General features: G+C 41.1%; 1 protein-coding gene across 4 annotated transcripts in view; it reads right to left on the bottom strand.

Annotated features, from left to right (window-relative positions):
- mrtfab (myocardin related transcription factor Ab) overlaps window positions 1-13001 on the bottom strand; it is a 40572-nt gene extending 27571 nt beyond the window's left edge. Inside the window, exons 1-3 of one of the 4 annotated variants that reach the window (XM_004557590.4) lie at window positions 12746-13001; window positions 12052-12113; window positions 8303-8488 (exon numbers count right to left, since the gene is read on the bottom strand). In XM_004557590.4, coding sequence (XP_004557647.2) covers window positions 8303-8465 — 163 coding nt within the window. In that variant the 5' untranslated portion in view covers window positions 8466-8488; window positions 12052-12113; window positions 12746-13001. Of the gene's footprint in view, window positions 1-4370; window positions 4687-8302; window positions 8489-12051; window positions 12114-12196; window positions 12575-12745 lie in introns of those variants that run through there. The other 3 variants (XM_004557593.3, XM_004557591.4, XM_004557594.3) reach the window with 3 other exon arrangements.
- Window positions 13002-14762: the final 1761 nt, after the last annotated feature.

The following is a 14762-nucleotide window of genomic DNA, read 5'->3' as shown; positions in this document are numbered from 1 at the left end:
CTTCTGTTTGTGGGCCTACTTGTTCCCACAGCTTGCACCTGTGACAGCAGGAGCTTAAACCTTCAGTTAGCTGCAGGAGTTTTTGAAACATGACACAGTTTTTGTCTTATACCTCTGTACACCACTACAGTGAATTTTAAATCAAGCAAGGCATGATTGAAGCGCAGACTTTCAGAGGCTCAAAAAGGACAATTGATAAAAGATGTTGAGTGGATTGCTATCATTACAACTCTAGATATAAGGTCTAAGGAGATGTGGATGCAAATGAAGGTGACCATAAAAAGGCTGAAAAACACAATGCAACTGTTCAGATATTTATCTGTACATGTGCAATTCCATCCAAGTGTAGCAAGTAGGACAGAAATTATTGTTTAAAAATCATAATTATTTCTCCTGCTTGCAGCTGGTTAACAGACTGTCTTTGTTCAGGAAGTACTAGATGTAATAGATTAGAGGAAAATGTGACCTAAGCTACGTGCTCGCCTCGTCTTCTTCGTTTGTTTTCACTCTCACAGTTTCTTTTTTTTGTTTTGCACTTGCCTGGAACTCTAAGTGAGGGACTACACAACCTTAGCATAATTTTAGAGATTCCCTGATCAATTGGTTGATGAACAGAATCTGCCAATTTTCAGCCATGATCGGTGTCGGGCCAGTCAGCCTCAAATCTATGCAATTCTGTGCCAATTCCACTCCAACTTGACTTTTGCCTTCCCAAAAAAAAAAAAAAAAAAAACCCAAAAAACCCAACACATTCTGTTTGGTAATAATACACTTTTTCACATTGGTTTGGCTATAATTCTGCCAGACTGCCTTATAATGCTGATGCTAGCACAACAGGCAATAATTTAACAGTGTAGCATGAGCAGTTTTCTCAGTCTGTCGTGAGTAAACTCAAATTGTTCAAAAATCTTGTCTCTTCTTTGCATTGCAGTCATTTTAGCAAAGATATAATGTATTACTCCTAATTCTGCATGAACTGCTGGGTTCATTCAACTCTGTTTGCATACAAGAAGAACCAAAACACAGCACAGTAACCACATTGCCATCTAGCATATTAGGAGGTGTAATTACAGAGACAAAGACATGTAAAACATGTTAAAGTGTGACACATGCAATTCTTTTCAGATTGATTTTAAATTAAAATAAATTTGCAGAAAAATAACCTTTTTCTTTTATTAAAACTCCTAGAAAGAAAATTTGAACAGGCCAAGAACTGAACTGTCAGGCCAGATTTTTCTTATAAAAATTGAAATCAGTAGTTTTCCATTGTTATTTTCTAATTAATTCACATCCAGTTTACTGAATGTATTCAATACCTTTTTTTTAAAAAAAAAAAAAAAAAAAAAAAAAGGCCATTTTGTGGTAGTTCGTAAAGAAAAGAAAAGATGTAAAGATAAAATAAATTAGGAATTTGTTGCTGCGTTGAAAAACAGCAAGATTGACTGTCACGGTCCATCCACTCATTCATCGTCTTAAACCGCTTACCCAGTATACGATGACAGGCTGGAGCCTGTTCCACCTGCCACAGGGCAAGAGGCGAGGTACAGCCTGGCCAGGTTGCCAGTCTATGGCAGAGTTATTATTGCATAAATAAGATAGCCAGTCAGTTTATTTCCCATTGCACTGGGATTACCTTGTTTCCATATTTTACACTTCCAGTTTTAAGTGGATAACATTGGGTTTAGTATGTTTGGTACCATGTTAGTAATATAGTATTATTCCAATACTATTATTCCCATACATGATTACAATTACCCCTGCCATACAATGCACAACTACTGCAGTAATGTGAAGGCAGCACACATTCTCATTAATAAAGCACTCTATTGCCTTCATTTTCTGTCTTGCTACTCACAGCACCAATTATAAATGTGCAAATGTGTGCTGTAGCTGTGCTCAAAATACACACCGCAGCATAACCGTGTTTGTGAAGCAGAATATCAAAAGGTTTCATGTTGTACACAGCATGTTGCATTCAAGTGATAAAAAACTGATATTAGCTGGGGTAAATGTGTGTCCATCTGTCAGCTTTGAAACTGAATTGCACGTTGTAAGATGTGTGCTTGTGTGTCTTTAAAGATCACTGAGCTACATGAGTGGGCTTGTACCTGTGGGTGTGCAGGCATTGTGTTCTTGTTGCTACGAGCAGACCTGCGAAGTGCTTTTATTTAGCTTTAGGCAACAGATCTGAGTGAGGTTTTTTTGGATATGCTCTCACACTTCTCATTATCTAACAGGAATTTGCAGGATTGTAAATCAAAGATGTATGTGTGTGTCTGTGCTTGTTCAAATACCATGCTCTCAGGACACACAGTCAAAAAACATTTTTTTAATGAAAAAATGGAAGCCTACCAATTCCCAGAAGAGCATGTCCAGATTCTGACAGTGACACCAGTTGTGAAAAGTGTGTGTGTGTGTGTGTGTGAGTCACGGGTAGCCTGTGGGTGTGTGCGTGGTGTGCTGGACACACTTAAGATCTAAGCTTCTTGCAGGACTTGCCTGTGTTGCATAAATATTCTCCTGCCTGTGTGTTTATTAGACTGGATGCTGTTTACGTTCACCAAAAGCTACGACATTTGGTGTCCCGTTGTTTGGACTCAATCTGTTTTGCCGTGTTGCTAGGAAGCACAGATTAGTGCTGCAGTTTCATAAACTCCAATGTGCATAGATCTATCTATCACCACATGCATAAAGATATGAAGCATGTCCAGGGAAAATATGACCAAAAGCGTGTTGTTGCAATTATGTTGTATAATTTCATGTGTGTTAATGATTTTTTGGGAATTACGGAGAATACCTAAAGCCATGAAAGAATTACTGTTATAAAAGAAAGAAGACATGCAGCTGGATTGTGTCGGTTGCAGCTGTTTGCAGGGATAAGAGTAAAACAACTTTTCCTTCCGTCCCTCCTCTCTTTAATTTTTATATTTTTTCTACCTTTTGGAATATTCAGTTCTTTCTGCATTTCTTCTTCTTTCTTTCCACGTTTATTCCTTCGCTTTCTCGCCATCTATCAGTCCCTCCATCCTATTCTTCCCTCTCCTTTTCACTCCTACTCTCAGCTTGACAGAATGATCTGGGGTCTCTGCTGCTGGCAGCATCCCAGTAGGTTACATAACAGTACCAGCAGCCTCCCCTGAATTACTGCTGGGCTAGGCTAGCCTCAGCAATGATAAATATCCTAACTACTACCCAAAAGCATGAGTGTCTGGGATCACATTATATTCACATTTTTAATTTTTCACACTGATCATTTCAGCCTCATGCAAATAAGACCCTACATCCCAATGTAATCTATAGCCCGTCATGTGTCGAAGATGAAGAAGCATGTGATATTTATCTGTCTTTGTTTACAAGTCTGAATGACACGGGGATGCAAATCCAAAATCTCACTTCAAGGAATTTCAGCAGGAGGCTATCAGCTCCACTCTTACATTTCACCCTTTTCGTGACCATGTTTTAGCAGACAACCTCTCTTAGTCTGCAACTACCTCTAGTTTGTAAAGGGGTCATTTGCAGTCAAGTCCTGAAGGTCAAAATGGTTTAAGTGACCAGAAAGTACAAGAGGTTATTTAAAAACATGGAGGCTTTTTCTGGATCAGACAGTTTGAACTCGCCTCTGTGCCTGTAACAGAAAATTCTGCAGGTTTTAAATTCATAGCAAACATTGCAGCATCTAGTAGTTGCAGGTATATTGCTTCTTCAATCAGCTGTCAGCTGCAGACAGCGCTGACACTGTCTCATTCCATTTATCATTTAAAAACCTCTTTCTACTCTGAGTGGCAGTAGACGTAGTTTACATTGTGATCTGGAACAATCTGTTCTGACTGAGCAGGTCATTTCTGCTTAAATCCAGAGCAAAATCAGTGACGCCTCTAACCTAATTTCCCCCCAGCCTCAGTCTCCATCAGTGAGCCCGGCATATGCCTCTATCCCTCCTCTCTCAGCTAACCTCTGACTCTCCAAGTTCGCCCGGATCCTGGCCCACTGCCTGCAGTCACTCCTCGGGCAGAACTGCTGCCCTGGCTGGACAGTTCACAGCTGCTGAGCCTTCCTCTTCCCCATAACTACATCTTCCAACCTGCACAGCTCCCTCACCCCCTAACTTCCACTTAGGGCACACTCTACAAACCTGGACTCACAGCCCCGCCTAGCTTCTGTGCCCTGCGGATCTAATTTACACACATGTACTGCATACACATGATTATATATATCCAAAAGGTTGCAGCGTTGCAGCTAAAATCTAAGGTGGCACTTTGCATGATTAAAGATTTCACCTTAAGGTCCATCTTAAGGTAGACCAAACTTTCAATTGTTTCCTTAAGTTTAAAACAAAATGCACGAGGACTAGAGACTCAAATGGGCTTTACCTGACTGGATAGTCATATCCCTCTGCACCATGCTGAAGGGAGACTTCACCTTCCTGGCAAGATTATGGATTCATATTCCAAAGACAGCCAGCGTTGTTCATTTGAGAAAACACAGGAGTCTGAGGAGAAGTCCGACAGCAGAAAAGCCACAGTAATGCTGTCACAGGGAGCTGGTACTCCACAGGTACTCCACCTCACAGTCCTTTTCTCTGAACTGTCTTGTCTACAAGTGCATGCACGCCCCAACAGAAAGGGCGTGTGTAGGTCTGTGCGTCTGTGTCTTATTGCTCCCTGGATAAGAACAAGATCCACCCATACACTGTTCCGTGAACGAGTTTTAAGCTCTTCTTAAAAAGAAAAGGGAAACTTTTGGTCACTCCTCTGCACTCTAAAACAAGAATAAAAACAAGCCGATTCCAAACCTCACCTCCTCAAGTCCAAGTGACACACCCCCTCTTCTCTTCCTTTCCACTTTCCTTCACTATCCTTCTGTTCCCTCTCTGGGAAATTATGCAATACAGCCATTTCAGACATGACCTCCCTTCTTCCCCCCGCTCTTTACGACATCCCCATCCTCCTTCTCGTGTTGCTCTCGCAGCCCACACTCAAGCAAGTTTTTCCAGCTCAAAGTTTCAAATGATCTCAATTCCATTATCATAGCATAACCAGGTTTTTTGGCACAGAAAACCTCAGAGACAAGTTTGCAACTGGGAAGGCAGGAAATGTAAAACGCTTTCAAGACTAGTCTTGGTTTATATCAGCCTTCCACCTTAAAAACAGAGCTGGCTCCCTATTCTTCTCTCTTGCATAAGCATTAATGTATACAGACCTGACCATCCTGAAAAACATGCCACCTATCTCTACGCCGTGTTTAACAACAAATGTCCCAGCCTTCATCCAGTACAGTTAGCATACTGTACAACCTGGTATCAGAGATAAAGCTTTGCTAACCTTCCCAATGCAGGTTCTGCGCTTCCACTGCAACACATGTGCGTGTGCAGAAATGTGCATGCAATCACACGCAGTGCTGTAAAGGCATCTAGATAAGCTGCAGGGGTGTCTGCAGCAACATGCTTGCTCCTGGCTACCACACTGAAGTGTAAGGAGAAGGCCAAGAAGAGCAGGGGTTGTTTAAATAAGGGAGTGATGGCCTGAGGCTGTGAGATGGTGAAGTAAACAGGGTGTTGGGACAAGCAGCCACAGAGTCACTCTTAAATACTTCCGTACCGACATAAACATATTTGAAATAATGTTCAAGAAACACGAAGTTTCTTATCTTATTGCTTTCAGTGCACTCTAAAAGTTAGCCGTCTACTGCCTTAACTCTGTTTTCCATTGTACTTTGTAACTCAGATTTTTATTGTATGTGTTATTGTGCATTGTTCTCTCCCACTGTTGATTTATAAATCATTGACTGATCCAACCTTGCCTAACCTTCATCTCCACACAAATCAACACCAAGTCAACTAACTTTCCCTCCAAGTAAATGGGTGACCAACGCCCAGCTGGGAACAATGGCCAATATGGCTGAAAATTCTGATATGGCAAGATGCATGTGTGAGTGTGTTTGACTGACCTTCTAATACATTCTGGAAACAAATGTTGTGGACTGATGAAGCTGAAATAGATTTTTTGTGGGGCTCTATGATCAAAGGTAGGGCTGGGCTATCAGCCGATAGCTTTCGTTTTGTTTTGTATTATAAATTAGATACTTCCTCCTTCCTTTTATAGCCCTGCGCTCACAGCCATCCCTATAAGTTCAACCTTACTCACAGCTTAGTTCAGCTCAAGCCAAGATGACAGAAAATGAGTCTTTGGTCAGCAAAATCTTTCTAAAAGGCATAACAAGGTTTCCATAGATAAACACGCAGAAGGATTATTAGTGTTTGACTACAGCCGCCTTTGCTTCCACAAGATCTCAGATGAGTTGGCTTCAACTCTCCCCATAGCTTCCATTCTGCCCTCCACAAGAGCACAAGCCCACTTTATGGTTAAAAAACACCAGCTAGTCTAGGCGTACTCCCTACCAGATGACCAGCTGCATGTCTTCGCTTACAAAGTAAAATCCACAATGGACTATTTCAAGAGGTGCAAGCTAAAGGTTTTGCCATTTCCCTCATAGTCCACTGAGGACTATGGACATAAATAGCACTGCATGCAAGATGGGTCAAGAGAGAGCAGAAGCCCTTTGCAGAAAGAATGGATGAAAACTAGAAGAAGTTGATGACTCTTAGCTACAAAAACGTTTTAACAAACTTTGACTTTTGCTAAGTATTTTCTGGTTACTTTTGAAACTGTAACAAACGGATACGTTTTTAAAAAAATTCACTAGAAAATGTTACTTATACCTTTTTGGAAACAGCTCAAGTTTTGCTCTCTTAGCTACCAAGCATTTTCTTGACACTATGCCACTAAGCGCTGCTTCACTTGTAATTTAGCATTATGACCTTAAACAAATCAAAGACATTAATCCAGCAAACGTAACCTTTCCACTGTGACTAAAGGAAGATGCTCAAGTAACTCAGAAGAACAAAATACTCCAAGCTCTATCCTAATTCCAGACATAAAAAGGGTCTACAGAGTGTTAACTCCACAGAGCAAACATGCAGCACACTCTAATCTACTGTAGCGGGAGGTCAAAGCTGAGGAGCAAGCCAATTAGGCACAGAAGCTTCTTCACTCCCTTCCTTCTGGAGACTTCAGTGCACACAGTCTTTTACATACACGTAGTACCACGTCAGAACTTAAATCTCGGTCTCTCGCTTGCCTTTAGACGCCCTCGATGGTGAGCTAATCTCTCTACTGACTAATGACCAAGAGGTACAGGCGCATCTGACATTTAACTTCTGCCTCCCAGACAAGTGCTTTCCACACCTTCCACGTGTCCTCAACTTACGTAACATATTCCCCAAGCACACCTTTTCTTTGCTTGGAGGATTTTATGTTCACTTCTATCAGGCATGAGAAGTGTTCGACAAAATCTTAACTTGGGGCAGAAGCAAGAGTGCTGCTGTCAAGCGTTTCCTACACATCATCCTAGAAAAAGGACATTTCTGAAAAGCCAACAGGGATAACTGTAAATACAACACTTATTCATTTTGACATAATAGTAATGTATATAATGGCAAACATCTAATGGCAGAAAAGCCCAAACAAACAGTGTGACGCTACAAGACAACAGAGGGACAAAGTGTTTTTAAAACTGCTTTACAAAAACTCGTGGTGAGAGCCAAGAGTCAGGCAGTAGGGCAGAATACTACTTCATCAAAAATGAGCAGAAAACATACATATTGAAAAGCAGCCCTGCACATAAGCGTGAATTTTTACAGAAGGACACAATTACTGAAGCAAACCTGGTGTGACATGCTCAAAGGAAGTGTTTATACCACGTTTTTACGCCAGAAAAGTTGTTAGACGCGGTGGCTGCAATATGACTGGGGGGGTCAGGTGGGTCTGTTCACTAAAATTTAATCTTGCACTCTATCAAAGCAACGCTTCCATCGACTATGTCACTAATTGGCGTTTCAGAAACTGCAGGGCTGTAGCACAGAAAGAGCAGGCAGAGGTAAGTTTATGAAGAGAAACTGACGTGTTTAAACCACAATCTTACAGATCTGAATCGCATTTAACTCTGTTTACATGCAGCTGTGATAAAATACTTAGTGTGTGATTTAATCAAACATCCTGGCACAGTGAATGGTAAAATGGTATCAATTCATAAAAGCTGGATTTTAGAACCTTTTTAACTTCTTTATCGTTTTGGAGAGCAAGCTCTTATGTGTAAAAACGTCTAATTAAAATAACAGTCGTAGCTTTGGATGTATTTGTGCCACGTGAAAGATGTCTGCTGTGGTTTCTTTATCCAAAACCTAGCATCAAACTGAAGCGGTGGTGGCTGAAAAACACAAAGGTCATGCGCGTCACTGTCTCACCATTCTTGCGCTCCTGTATAGGCAGCAGATTGGGAGCAGGCTGAAGGGAGAGCTCCTGAAGCTCGCTGGTCACGGCGTCGCTCTGGGGGCTCGAGGCCGAGCCTGGCACACTGGCAACTTCCATACTGCCAGGATTTGGCTCCTCCCCTTTCTGTGAGTCCATCGATGCCAAGGTGACAGAAAGACCTGGAATCGTTTTTTCAAAAGGGAAAGAGAAAGTGTAATGTCTCGTGAAATAATCAGAGGACACAGAGTAGAAAGCTCCATATAAAGGGACAGTGATTACTGCAACTAGTGCATATGTATGCAGTTTTTATTTAGGAATTGACCAAACAGGATTATATATACACACACATCTATTTTTTCCATTTTTTTGTAGCATGTAGCTCTACACAGGAAATGAATAAACAAATTAAAGTGTGGCTCATAACTGAGTCAGTTTGTACTTTTCTGAGCTATACTGACTATGAAGCGCTGTTGCAACATGAATAATATTCCCTTGGTCTAATTGCTGAAGCCGCAGTGACCTCCATTCTTCCAATTGCAATTCATTTCCCCATTAAAAACAAATCTATTAATGAATTACTAAGAATTGGATTTAAGAAATTCCAGTGTTCAGCTTGTCCTTTATGTAGTTAGAGGAACCCTCAACTATGCCACGCTATAAAAACAAAACAATACTCCAGACATGTTCACAGGCTTTGACAAGTCTGGAAAACATAGTTCCAGGAACCTGAGTCCTAGTCCCAGAAACCGTTCAGTCTGACTGCCTGTCTCTTTCATACACAAATAACTTGGGAAAGAGAAAGAATGCTGGACTGTAGACCAGGGATTAAATCAGCCATCACGGAAGAATTTGCATGTTTCAGCTTTTACAACTGTTGCTGTGGCCGCTGTTCTAAAAAGGCAGCTTATGTTTTGTTTTGTTTTTTACTTCTTAACAACCTCAGCACGATTTCCATACATTTAGCCTGGGTAACGAGTCGCCATCAGAGCTCGAGGTATCTCATAAAGGAAGCTATTAAAGAAAAAAAAGTGCCTGTCTAGCTGTGTGTTGCCTTGCACTTGCAGAGAGGCAAAGTCCCTCCTTGGGAAGAGTTAAAGTAACGTTGAACGTTGAGTTGAGGAAGTGTATAAAAAACTTAAATGCTTCCATATAGTCAATTTGGACTAAATGGAGCCTCGAGACAAAGAGTTCAGAAGACACTTCCCTATCTGAGGCTGCCCACTCCTTGTAAACCTGTAATGAGCGATGGGAATAATGCTAATGTAACCTAAACTAATGTGCGGGTTTAAACAAGCTAAACCTGTTTTTAGCAACATAAGCGTTCAGTTTAGCTCAGGCTACTTGGCTTTAGTGACAAGTGTCACTATATAAATGCAATTCATTATCATATTATTAGCATGGATATCTTCTAATGTTTCCATGGAAATTTTATGCAAAGCACAAACACACAGAGCATTAAACTGCTCGGTAATGAGCCAAAAGTCGTACATGTCACTGACTTTTGAATAACTTTACTCCATTTCTGGTTCTCCATCAAGCTTAGGTGACTATTGCTGTGTTTACAGTGTGAAAGTGATGCAACAGGTGCAATTGTGTAAAATGTGCTCTTGATGCAATTAACACTTCATTGGCGTAATGGTTGGGGGCAAAAAAAATTCTTAAAATCGCTGTTGCTTTCTGACTGGCAGGTACATTTATAACAAACTGGTTAAGCGTGTGAAGAAGCGAAGCCTGAAGGCTAACCTTCCTGTGAATAGTCAAACCATTCAAACCCATGTAATGGAAGAGATTTTCCTGATTTGCTGGCACAAGCCTGGTGTAACTGGTTCCTTTCTCAAGCACTCCTCTGGACTGAGCAGGCCCGGTAACTTTTGACAGCTACTCGCTAATGGTTGTTTACAAAGGCAGGACCTGCTGCTGTGCTGTGTGCTGATTTCCCTCTTGCTCTCTGCAAATATGTGTTTTCTAGCTGTGGGGTTCGGATGGGGATTCTGTCATTACTGCACAGCGGGGCTGCAAACAATGAGGCAGTGTTGTCTGAGATGCTGCTCCTCTCGTTCTCTCACAATCAAACACAAGCTCACACGTCTGAATAGCGACACACTAACCGCACGACACTAAAGTTTCTCTTGATCTCACTGGATCACTGCACGTTTGATCGCGACAGACATAAAACATTTAGATAACATTTGTGTTCTATCAAATGCTATTTTTAAGTCAATTAAAACAGAGAGATAAAAAAAATATGTGAACCTATCAGAATGTATGTGAATAGTGTTACTTTTTATGGAAAATACTAATAATTTTGAGTTGTTAAAACTGGATTGAAAATCTGTCTTCTCTCATCTGTGGGGCTGAGTTTCCTCACAAACTGATTTTAATAAAATTTTTATCCATCTGAGAATACGAGCGGGTTCACATTGCCAGCTACTGTCCAAGATGGTAGAGTTGGGGGTTCAACAAATGGACAAGAGATCCTCTAAAGAAACAACTAAACATATTGTTCAGTCATTTATCTGGCACAAGGCTTTTACTCAGTAAGTATCTGCACCTTATGCAGAGCATCCATCCATCCAATTTTAGGGTCTAACCCAGCTGTGAAAGGGTGAGAAACAGGTCGCCAGTCTATCACGAGGCTAACACAACCCGCTTTTACAAATTATAAACCAGATTCTCTCATTACTAGTCAATGATGGACCTAATAAAATACAGCTAAAAATTAGCAAAATATTATAATTTAATATGATTTAATAAGATGACAATTATTTAAACAAATTATATAGCTGGTCCAAATAACCCTGTATCAGTGCGTATACATGTTACAGACAGAAATCAAACTGCATAAGCATTTTTTCACCATTCTGTCCAGCTGTCAAAATCACCTGATATTTAACAATGATTTTTTGACCTGATCACGCAAGAGATTTGTAATCATTTTACAGATGACAACAGCCAAAACTAGTCTATCTAGACAGCCTGACTGCTCACCCAGAGAAAACAAATCCAAAAACTGGTTTAGAAAGACTCAGAAAACCTTGACAATGTTGCTAAAATAACATTAACTCAATAATTGAGACTAAATCTTGTATTGTAATTGTATAAAGAAATTATTTAGAGCTGTATCTACATGAGCTCAATAACAGCGTAAGCCAACATGATGAGACAAGCAAGATAATGCATGCACTTGCTTCTTCAATCTGATGTGTGATCTTTGTCTCAGTACACCACTCTGAGATGCCTATCTCCTCGACAACAGGTGAGAAAAACTGCGAGGTGTTATGTCTGCAGCTTTTGTCGATGCCTCACACAAAAGCTAGCTTAATACAATAACAGCCAGTGACCTAAATATCAAGTGTCACACATTAAATTAACCTCCAAATCACAAATGAATACGACAGATCTTCACAGTTGCCTCATCCCTACTTTCCCCAACAAACAGCTGCTGTTCAAACATGCATAATGTGCTATTCTGCTGAATAGTACATTCAAATGCTGAAACACACTGGAAGCATTCCTCCCTACACGCCCACACTAGCCTTTCAGATATGCATCATCATTACACTGGTACACACTGCGAGGCACACACGTCCTGACAGCCAAGGCTGTTTCACCATCAGTCACAGGAAACCAGCTACCAAGAATTACAAGAGCTTTTCAGTTCCCCAGCAAACAGGTAAAAGGATGTGGTTGCAACCTGGCTTATCATAAACTAGGCCAGATGTGAACAAGGCTTGTTGCTTACCTGTGTTACAAAATCTGGAAGGGGGGTTTTCCCATTTCAGGAGGACAGAGCTTTGAACGGTCCTGTAAAGCAAAATAAGAACAAAGCTTCAGTACAAATAGTCTGTTATACCCCTTTGCTCTTCTGATCCACTACTTGTACGTACTATGATGCTGAGCAGCTGTATCACAGTAACCAGGGCATGTGCAGGGAAAAAAGAAAAGAAAAAAGATCTACAATAGTACAAGACTCATGACAACTGATAAGATGGGCTAAAGAAATCCACGTTTCAGGAGGCCTTTCCACAGATGTCATGGGGCCGCAGCCTGCAGCTGTCACTGTCCAAAACACACAGGCATGCTAAGCTATTGTTAGCCTGTCTGGGTGGGAGTGAACCTAAACATTCAATACGCGAGCCAAAGTCGGGCTGCTATAGAAAAGCGGACACACGCGACATACTGGACGTGAAACGCTATCAACTACAACAATAAAGTATTTAACGCTGACACCGGCTTTAGCTGAAAACTCTTCGACTCCCCTGCTGACTGCAGACACAGACACCCCAAGTTAGCTAGCAACCGTTAGCATGCCATTACAACATCACCCCTAAGTGCCAACGCCTACGATCAGTTATCTGCCAGGCTGTTACTCTCGCTGAATAGAAATTAAGCTGCTGCTCTAAGTCCAAACCATGAATTCGTATTTTTATGCTTACTCATAATGTTCGCCACTTGTGTGTTGTGTCTGTGAGGATAAACGCCTTTGGCATCACAGCGCCACCCCCGAATCACAAAGGAAACTTTAACCGGAAAACCCTCCTCTGCGTGGGACGCAGAGACCCACTTCCTTCGCTACGCCGTTCCCACGGGCTCAGCCCGCTTCGGTAACAGGAGAAATAAGAGCGGAGCTTTGCCCGCATATCCCTGTAAAACACTGCCTTCGCCACAAAAATAGGTATGCTGTTTAACTTGAAGTGCAGAATGTGTTTGCACTTCTGAGAACTGTTTCTGTCACACATGCGCAGTCTCTGTCTCCCTCTAGTGTTCAACTGCGTGTACTTCAGGACACACGGAGCTACAGGTATTATATAGGTATTATTAGGTATGTCTCCAAAATAAAGAAGCGCGTTTTTCTATGTGATTTTCACTTCGGTCTGATGTTTGCAATACTACAGTCTTTTTTCTTTGTAATATAATTAATCCAATAAAGTATGTTTTATGTGATTTTTAATAAAGAAAGCCAAACTGACATGCTAATTCTTAGTTTGAAAGACAAACAGATGCATTTAGGTAAAAGTAAATAAAAAAAGTATTTATGGATGTGTGTAATGTAGTTATTGATTCAGATTATTTGGATTTATATTTGTAGAGTATTCAGTGTTTTATTTTATGGTAAAGATTGTTCTGCAAACCAAATAAAAAATAATAGGTCAATTTTTATACATAGCCCCGGATTTTCTGTTTGGTGCACTTAGATTTCTAAGTCTGGATTTCTATCTAGCTTTCCTTTAAACTTTATACTTATTAGCCCTCGGATTGCCATTGTAATTCAAATAATGGCTGAGAAATCAAAGGAACCATAAATGATTTTATGCACCATTCACAGTTTTACTGTAATCACCACATGTACTTAAACAAAGACAAGCACATGCTGCTGGCAGGATCAGTCAGGTTGTTCTTTAGGTACCCACCCGGCCAGGAGACACCCTTCAGTCAGGGGCCCCAGATGGATTTTAAGTTCTTCGACTTTACCTTCAGTGTGTATTGACATTCAGAGGTTCATAGGTAATTGGACGACAATTACTTCAGTTTCATGGAAAGGTGAGGACTGTTCTGTTATTTCATGACAAATGAAGCAGACATAATATATGAAGTTGATTCAGAGTCTTGAGTTTATATTTTATAGGTTTTCACTGTATAAGGCTCCCTTCATTCCTGCAATGTGAGGCTACTAGAACTGGAGCCCCCTACTACAACAAAAACAACGTTACCCAAAATCCTCTGGGCCTCCTTACATAACCAACATCTCACCAGCTCCCTTTTTAAGGAGAACATAAAATATTTGACTTTGGATTTGGTTACTGTTGAACAGATGCTTAACTTGAACGCTGCTTTGTTCTTTTGTTTCTTTTGAAGATAACAAACTTTTTAGCCCAACAGCCCAACAACAGCCCAAGTTTCATCATAATGCAGTAGCTTTCCCACTGAGTTCTATCTTTCAAACTAAGGATAAACTCTTGTTTGCGCAGTTGTCTACAAGTTCAGTCCAGTCCTGTGGTTTCAAAACTGCTCTGCCTGACTTGGTTATGACTGTGGGGCTATTTGGAAAAGTTCCAGGTGTTGGTTTTTGTAGGGAAGGAACTAGAGTGCAGTTCAACCACGCCTGTTCCCACGTGGGGGGATAACTGAACTCCTGTGCACAGTGATGCCTGTTGAAGAATTTGGTGCCAGCACAGTGGAACCAAGCTGGCACCAAATCAAACGTTGAGCTGGGCTAAAACACATTTGTAAGTGGGACGACAAGATATGCAGAAGTACTGATCTGGTCTTTTTGAACAGCCTGTTTAGCCTCCCCGTTGGTTTGTGGGTACTGTGCACTGCTGATCACATGTTTGAAACTGTATGTATCAGCAAAGTTTGGCATATCATCCGCTGAGAACTGTGGGCCATTGCCAGTCCTTAAGATCTCAGGCACCCCGTCACATCCGAACATGGATTTCAGATGGACAGTGA

Source organism: Maylandia zebra, linkage group LG8, assembly GCF_041146795.1.
Source record: "Maylandia zebra isolate NMK-2024a linkage group LG8, Mzebra_GT3a, whole genome shotgun sequence".
NCBI lineage: Eukaryota > Metazoa > Chordata > Actinopteri > Cichliformes > Cichlidae > Maylandia > Maylandia zebra.
This window is presented reverse-complemented; position numbering and strand designations above follow the sequence as displayed.